Here is a 9,196-nt window from a genome sequence, read left to right as displayed (position 1 = left end):
ATGAATGATAAATTATGGTATACTTTACAAAAAAAAACACACAACGAAAACACATAATATCAAACTAGTTTATTTACTATAGTATCGAACCTCATGAAACCCAAATAACAAATTAATAATATTCGATTACACAAGAAAAATGAGATCTCTCCTCAGAATAACCATGTAAAACCAACTTAAAAGACAGACATGTTCATTAAAAGAAATATACACATGTTCCACTCTTAGATACCATTTTATTTTGAGATATGAAAACTCCATTATTATCTAAGATAGATAATAACTGTATACGTTAATTACAGATTAATGATCTTTACAACAATCTTCCACATTGCCAAACTTATGAGCTTGACCCCAAATAATTGAACTCATATCTAAGGAACTGAATTATTGTTACCACAAAAAAAACAACTTAAAATGGAAGGCAGAAAATTAAACAAACTAGCTAATCAACACATTATATTCTATAATAGAAATAATTCTCCAAACTGAACAAACTTTGTTCCAATTTTCTAAATTTAGTTTTTCCATTAAACATGCATATATATATATATATATAAATACTTGTGATCGTTGGGAAGAAATATCCAGGAAAAAAACACTCTAATTTGCCACTGAATCCAAATTATTTAAGACACTTCACCATCACAATGACAAGAAATCTTAGCCTCGTCATTCAAATCCTTCTCTTAGTATTTGCTTCGCAATGCTCTGCAAAGGTTGCTGCCACCTTGGACGACGTCACCGGCACTGAAAATCTTCTTAAGGTGACCGTACCAACAGTAAATGAGCAGTTTCTTCGTCCTGCAGGAGCACCCCGGCGTCTTGGCATCGGTACTCTACCCGACATTGGCAGCACGGTGAATGACATTAGGGAAAATATTGTTCTAAATGAGAATGGTGGGTCAGTTTTTGATGTTACAAAACATGGAGCTAAAGCTGATGGGGAGACCGATGATGCACAGGTGAGAAATATCAACACACAAAATTCAAACATTTTAATTTGAGTTGATTATCTTTAAATTGATAACTAAAGGAAATTGTATATATTTTTTGCTATTAAATTCTACCGTTATATAATTCTAAACCTATCACGATTTTTCTTCTATTTTTTTCGGTGGATACGAATGGTATAATTATTTCAACATTTTTTTTTACCAGAAAAGTTTATAATATTTTTTATTTTCCATTTGGCAGGCATTCATGACAACATGGATTGCAGCTTGCCGGAATACAGTCGGTCCGGCGAAGTTCTTGATCCCACAAGGCACATATCTGGTGGGTCCGGTGACTTTTGCCGGTCCGTGCAAAAGCTTTCCGATCACCCTCGAAAATCAAGGAACTGTGAAGGCCACAACCGATATTAGTGAATATTCATCTCCTGAATGGTTCTCCATTGAAGATATTACTGGCTTCATCCTCACCGGCTCCGGCGTCTTTGACGGTCAAGGCGTCACCGTTTGGCCCTATAATGACTGCAAGAAAAACAGATTTTGCCAACTTCTTCCAATCGTAATTAACCATATAGAATTTTGCCTAACTCAATCATTTATTTTCCTTTCATTTTAAATTGCAAACTGTTTTACACTCGAAACTTTTCGATTTGTCTCTATTAATACGTTATGCTATATTTGAAAAAATTCTTTTAACGATTTTGATTTATTCATTGATTTTTTCTTTTTTTGTAGTCGATTAAATTCTCGAGATTAAATCACACGATCGTTGATGGGCTCACTTCAGTAAACAGCATGGGATTCCACACTTTCGTATTCTACTGTTACAATTTCACTGCTACTAACATGAAAATTATAGCTCCACATAATAGTCCGAACACCGATGGAATGTACCTTAGCACCTCAAAATTGGTCACCATTACCAACAGTGTCATTGGCACCGGTGATGATTGTGTCTCCATCGGCCACAGTACTGAGAATATCGTTGTCACCAATGTCACTTGCGGCCCAGGACATGGCCTCAGGTAACAATATACCTTCTAAAAAAATGTTTAAACATTAAATAGACACAAAGAAGAAAATCTAAAAGCTTTTCGTTATTCATCTTCAGCGTGGGCAGCTTGGGCAAGTACTCAAAAGAGAAAAGTGTCTACAACGTTTTAGTAAAGAATTGTACCATTTTCAATGCCACCAATGGTGCAAGAATCAAGACATGGGCTAGCCGTATCTCGGGGTTAGCCTCAGGAATAATCTTCGAGGACATTGTAATGTACAATGTAAAAAATCCTATAATCATCGACCAAACCTATGGCACTAAAAAGAAGAAGGTAAGCAACAAAAATCAACGATCAACAATGTAAAAAAATATACACTATTATTCATGATAATGCGGATGAGTTTAACCTTTTGAGTTCAGTATTGATTTTAACCCGAAGCTGCAACTAATCCTTCATGCAGGTTTCAAATTGGAAGATCAGCGATGTTCATTTCAAGAACATTCGTGGGACATCAACAACGAACGTGGCAGTATTGTTGGAGTGTAGTGAGTTGCTTCCATGCGAGGGGGTGGAACTAAGGGACATTAACTTGACTTATGGAGGCACCAACTTGAGGAATACGACCATTGTTTCTTCATGTTCGAATGCAAAGATTGCAACTTTTGGGGTTCAAAATCCACCACCTTGTGTTGTATAACATTTATATGTAGATTTATGCATTAATTGGGGATTTATGAATTGGGGATTGTATATAAATATTCAACACATTGTGTTCTCTGTTTTTGAATCATGAATTCAATGTGAAAATTATTGGTTTTTTCTTTTATCTTGGTCAACCCAAATTAGTTAGAATAATGCAAAGTTTCTAACCCTTCAACAAAATAACTCCAAATTCGTCCATCGAATAAATTTAAATCAACGGCTAAACTTCTTTACATTATCTTAAAACCCAAAAGTACATGGCCATTATTCAAATAAAATCACGAAGGAGTTTTTAGAGAGAGAAAATGCTCTCTCCCCTCTCTTCTTTTGACGTTGAAACTGAATTTTCATTTTGGACGAAGTGTTGCACGTTTAATATTCGTTGGAAAGAAATGTTTGTCTATTTAAGTGTCGGTGGTAAGACACGGATGTGAACAAAAGTCAAAGAACACACGTTGAACTATGGTAAAAATCTCTCAACACGTCCCATTTTTGGATCGCGGAGGAACCTGTAATTCTTGCGACGCAAGCATATCAAATTTTTTACCTAGATGACCCCAAAAAATGGTAGCAATGGAAAAGTTGTGCAAGTCGTCCAAAATAAGTGTATATGGGATGTGCCAGAAGTGGATGATGTTGAGAATGAAGACCTAAATATACTAGAAATCGTTGTTAGTCATCGAATGGATCAGCACATCGAGGATGACACTCTGTGTAAGACTGATGTTGATCCCACAATCATTGAAAGAATGGTTGTGCGTTAGGTCATTAATGACTTCATCCACGATGTGGATGAACACTTATCACATGCAAGCGAAACAAGCGACGACGACGAGTTATAGTGACGAACCACCTACCCACATATTTATGTAGTTTATATATTTCGATTCTAGCTACGTGTTCATATTTGCGTATTGAAAGTTTGATTTCTATGTCCACAAGCACTATGTCATTCTCACGCACGAATTTCCTCGAGACGGATGCTATATTTCTCGAGTTTTTAGACGATTTAGATAACCTTGCGAAAGGGTCGTCGTCCGTGGGCAACGATTCGAGTGAGTCTAATAATGGTATTTCAACTTAGGATTATTTCAAGTGTCTTTTCTAACGTTATATGTTCTTATAATTTATTGAGCAATGTCGTCTTCTCAACCATCTGCAACTTCGACTCCTAGGAGAAGTATGCAGTCTTGATTCTTAGAGTTGATGCGCTACGTTGCAACCAATAGGTGGATTCCGATGACGATCGCCCCTGGCACGGAGAAGCCTATTTTCCTACATGTCGTTCGCTTCAGCCAGGAGATATGTGTGTGTGCGCGAAAGACATTTGCCATCCGCTTCCTTAAATGGGTGAACGTAAGTAAAAATACATCAAGGTCGTCAAGGGCGACGTCTAGGTAAGTCCACTACACATTTATGATTTCATTTAAAACATTTTAAGTTAGCAAAGCTACTGTGTTGTTTTTGTAATGTGTAGTGGTTTTTGTGGTTGATTTCAATGATCAAGCAATGAATAGGTTCGTTGAGCATCAGAAGCTTACCACCTTTAAAGACTTTTGGGGCTACTGTTACAAACACTTCAAAAAGTACTGCGACCCCGAGGAAGCTCGTGCCAGCCCACCAGACCTATTGGTGGGACATAATGAGTATTTTCACTTCCTCTGTGACCACTACATGAGTCGTGCATTCCAGGTGAGCAATTGAACTCTTTGTCATGGTTAATTATGATTTCAACTTTTAATATGTATAAAAAATAAACATGAGTTGCTTCCATGCGACGGGGTGGAACTAAGGGACATTAACTTGACTTATGGAGGCACCAACTTGAGGAATACGACCATTGTTTCTTCATGTTCGAATGCAAAGATTGCAACTTTTGGGGTTCAAAATCCACCACCATGTGTTGTATAACATTTATATGTAGATTTATGCATTAATTGGGGATTTATGAATTGGGGATTGTATATAAATATTCAACACATTGTGTTCTCTGTTTTTGAATCATGAATTCAATGTGAAAATTATTGGTTTTTTCTTTTATCTTGGTCAACCCAAATTAGTTAGAATAATGCAAAGTTTCTAACCCTTCAACAAAATAACTCCAAATTCGTCCATCGAATAAATTTAAATCAACGGCTAAACTTCTTTACATTATCTTAAAACCCAAAAGTACATGGCCATTATTCAAATAAAATCACGAAGGAGTTTTTAGAGAGAGAAAATGCTCTCTCCTCTCTCTTCTTTTGACGGTGACACTGAAGAGTTTCACTAGTGTTTTTCTCCATGCAAAGACACCGAAATCTTTCTTATTAGGCAAGCAGATAAAAACAACATTTAATCACACTCTAACCCAATGATCACACACATTGATTCTTCACCAACATCATCCACTTTTCTTTTTAAAAGGTATCTTTCCTTTTCCCTTTTCTCCTCTCTCACTCCTTACTTCGGACAGACACTTCAGCTTCCAAAATGGCATCTTTCAAAGAAGTACCAAGGTCTTGTAAAGTGGAGCGCAAAGAATTTGTCCTTTCTCTTTGGACAAAAATCCAAAAATACTCAGGTATTGGCTTACAAAAGTAGGGGCACACAAATCTTTTTCAGTCCCTACCAGTTTTGACTCATTGGATTGGCTAAAAAGGACCTTCATAACGCTTCTTGCCATCCCAAAGTCCAACAGATTGTTTCTCGAAATCAGGTTCGAGGACCACTTTTTTTGGGGAAGAAAAACAAAAGATAAAATTGGAAATACGGCTGAGGTTTTTCGTATCGACACACACGGAAGAAAGTGTTGCATATTAGTCCCAGAAGGACCAAAACAAAGTGGTTGGATTTCCTTTCTCTCAATGATTATTCCTCACGTTGAAACTGAACAAAAAACAAGGCCACCTGCGAAGATTTTGAAAACAAGAAGTCTAGATTACTTCTCTTCTTCTGATTCAGACTCTTCCAGAAGGTCACACTACTGGAAATCGAGATTATCACGATGCAGAAAAAGGCATCGGAAAAAAACATCGAGAACAACTCATTATCCTGACACCAATTTACTCCTATCGGGAAAGACGTCAGGAATAATAACTTATCTCGATGCGGCATGCAAGCGTCGGGAACCAGCAGTCAGAAATTATCGAACATGGATTATCTCAGACAGATATTCCTGATGCATTCTGCATGGCATCGAAGACTTGAAATTTTAAAGTGAGGGATTACAGTTGAAAATTTTGAGGGGGAGGGGGCAATGGATATTATTGTGTTAGAAATTTTTTATTATGTGTTATGATTCGTTTTGGCTATCCTGCAGTTATGGTAGCCTTTAGTTCAATTCTAATATTTATTTTCTAGTAGTTCTGAATAACTGATTTGTTGTTGATTTGTTAGACATTGTTGTTACACAAATTAAACTCATAATCATCCCGGCCAGGAAACATTTGAGGCTAATATGTAGACATGCTCAAAATCCTATAGATTTGTATAAAAGACATCAACGGGGATTCCCTGAATGGTTTTGAGCACAGGTATATAAAAATTTTTCGTGTGAGATACATGCACTAACTTATTTAAGCACATGAATGTGTATACATAATCATTGTCACATTGATTTCAGGTTATAGAAATGTGTGAGTCTAAAAATCTATCTCGTGATTTCTTCTCACTTGTGATGCGACCATCATATAACGTTCGTTGTTACAATGGATGCATCGTGGGTGGGCTGAGATTTCACACGTCAGAACTTAATTCCCAACGTACTACACAAAACAGTGAATTAATGGTTATTGGTGAAAGCAATGCAAGTGGAAATGGTGGCAATAATTTCTCTGGTTTGTTCTGGACGAAGTGTTGCACATTCAATATTCGTTGGGAAGAAATGTCTAGCTATTTAAGTGTCGATGATATGACACGGACGTTAACAAAAGTCAAAGAACACAAGGTGTTGCACATCTATAATTCTTGCGACGCAAGCTTATCAAGTTTTTTCCTAGAAGACCGAAAAAATGGTAGCAATTAGAAAGTTTTGCAAGTCGTCCAAAATAAGTGTATATGGGATGTGCCAGAAGTGGACAATGTTGAGAATGAAGACCTAAATATACTAGAAACTGTTGTTAGTCATCGAGTGGATCAGCACATCCAGGATGACACTCTGTGTAAGGCTGATGTTGATTCCACAATCGTTGAAAGATCGGTTGTGCGTTAGGTCATTGATGACTTCATCCACGATGTGGATGAACACTTGTCACATGCAAGCGTAACAAGCGACGACAACGAGTTATAGTAACGAACCACCTACCCACATATTTTTGTAGTTTATATATTTCGATTCTAGCTATGTGATCGTATTTGCGTATTGAACATTTGTTTTCTATGTCTACAAGCACTATGTCATTCCCATGCATGAATTTCCTCGAGATGGATATTATATTCCTCGAGTTTACAGACGATTTAGATAACCTTGCGAGAGGGTCGTCGTCCGTGGGTGACGATTCGGGTGAGTCTAATAATGGTATTTCATCTTAGGATTATTTCAAGTTTTTTTTCTAACATTATATGTTCTTATAATTTATTGAGCAAGGTCGTCTTCTCAACCATCTGCAACTTCGACTCCTAGGAGACTTAAGCAGTCTTGACTCTTAGAGTTGAAGCGCTACATTGCAACCAATAAGTGGATTCTGATGACGATCGACCCTGGCACGGAGAAGCCTATTTCTCTATATGTCATTCTCTTCAGCAAGGAGATAGGCGTGTGTGTGCAAAAGACATTTTTCGTCTGCTTCCTTAAGTGGGTGAATGTAGGTAGAAAATACATCAAGGTCGTCAAGGGCGACCTCTAGGTAAGTCCACTACACATTTATGATTTCATTTGAAACATATTTAAGTTAACAAAGCTAATGTATTGTTTTTGTAATGTGTAGCGATTTTTGTGGTTGATTTCAATGATCAAGCAATATATAGGTTCGTAAAGCATCAGAAGCTTACCACCTTTAAAGACTTTTGAGGTAACTGTTACAAACACTTCGAAAAGTATAGCGGCCTCGAGGAAGCTCGTGCCAACCCACCAGACCTATTGGTGGGACGTAATGAGGATTTGCACTTCCTCTGTGACTGCTACATGAGACGTGCATTCTAGGTGAGCAATTGAACTTTTTGTCATGGTTAATTATGATTTCAACTTTTAATATGTATAAGAAATAAACAATATAATTATTTTCATGCAGGAGCAATCACGGACGAACAAGGCTGCTGGCAGAAGCAGCCTTATAATCATAGAAACGGGTCAAAGTCGTTTCTACAACGATAGTACAAGCTCTCTAAGCAAAGAGGGAAGCTGATTGATCGTGTGGAGTTGTTCTGTCAAACACACGTTCGAGATGGGACGTTCATGTCCCAGGCTGCGGAGGCTGCGCATGTAAGTTATCCAACCAACACTTCTACTTTCATTTGCCCTCTTTCATATATAATATATTTTTTACTTACTAAGATAGTTTGTAAATTTGTTGTAGAATCAAATGCTAGAACTCTAGTCCCAGACTACCCTAGAGGGTAATCGGTCACTCTCTAGAGATGAGATATGCGAGACTGTGTTGGATAGGCGACCAGACTACTCAAAAGGCCTTGGTTCGGGACCCAAGCCGAAGGTTCGCAAGACTATGAGTGCGAGCAGTTCCACGACGTCATGTCTGCAATCCACAGTAGAGCTTCAATTACAGGCTAAACTTGATCAAACTATGCAACAAATTGGAGAGAACACAAGAAATCACGAAGCATTAGTTTCAGAAGTAGAACGAATGTGGAAGCTGATAGAAGACATGACTCAACAACAACAAGGACCACCATATGATGATCCCTAGCTTTTGCGGTACGTATATATGTTTTTATTATTCTTATGTTTTTGAAATTACAGTATACAGTGATGATATGCATGTATATGTACTAAACTTAGCCACTTTTGTATCATTGTAGGACCCATTGTATAGTATGGCATACGAAGCTCGTTAGGAGACATATGGCTTTCTTTGCGCTTTTTTGTATTATGAACATTAATTTTTTTTTAATTATGAATTCTAACTTCTTTGTATTATGAACATCAAATTTTTTTATGAATTTTTTTTTAATTTCATAATTTACTAATTTATTTTGAATTTTCTTTAATTTAATCGAAAACGAATGTGAATATTACAGAAAATAGAGACTCGATTGAAAAACATTACAGGAAAATATTTCAGGAAAAAAAATAAAAAGTGCATATTTAAAATATAAAAGATACATATTAAAAAATTTCCCGACACACTATAAACGTTGGGAATATGCTACAACCGTCGCGTCAGGGATAGTTTTTCCCGACGCATGACCGATGTTCAATATATACACGTCGGGAGTGGTTATTCTCGATGCACCAATGACATCGAAAATGTCGACGTTGGGAATTACTTACCCTCGACGCATCAAGAATGTCGATGAAGAAAACGTCAGGAGAAGGTTATTCTCGACGCCTTGTTGATGAAACATCGGGAAAAGGTCTCCTGACATGTTTCTTCCGTCGTTCTTCTC

At 37.1% G+C, this 9,196-nt stretch overlaps 1 protein-coding gene across 1 annotated transcript; it reads left to right on the top strand.

Moving 5' to 3' along the window:
• Positions 1-650: 650 nt before the first annotated feature.
• On the top strand, positions 651-2,648 carry LOC127148592 (exopolygalacturonase-like). The gene is made up of 5 exons (XM_051082678.1): positions 651-965; positions 1,198-1,512; positions 1,689-1,978; positions 2,065-2,281; positions 2,412-2,648. Exons 1-5 carry the CDS (start codon positions 651-653, stop codon positions 2,646-2,648), a joined length of 1,374 nt encoding a protein of 457 aa, XP_050938635.1.
• The last annotated feature ends 6,548 nt before the right edge of the window (positions 2,649-9,196 follow it).

This window comes from Cucumis melo, chromosome 1 (genome assembly GCF_025177605.1).
Source record: "Cucumis melo cultivar AY chromosome 1, USDA_Cmelo_AY_1.0, whole genome shotgun sequence".
In the NCBI taxonomy this organism is placed as follows: domain Eukaryota; kingdom Viridiplantae; phylum Streptophyta; class Magnoliopsida; order Cucurbitales; family Cucurbitaceae; genus Cucumis; species Cucumis melo.
Note: the sequence above shows the minus strand (reverse complement) of the source record. Positions and strands in the feature narration are given on the sequence as shown.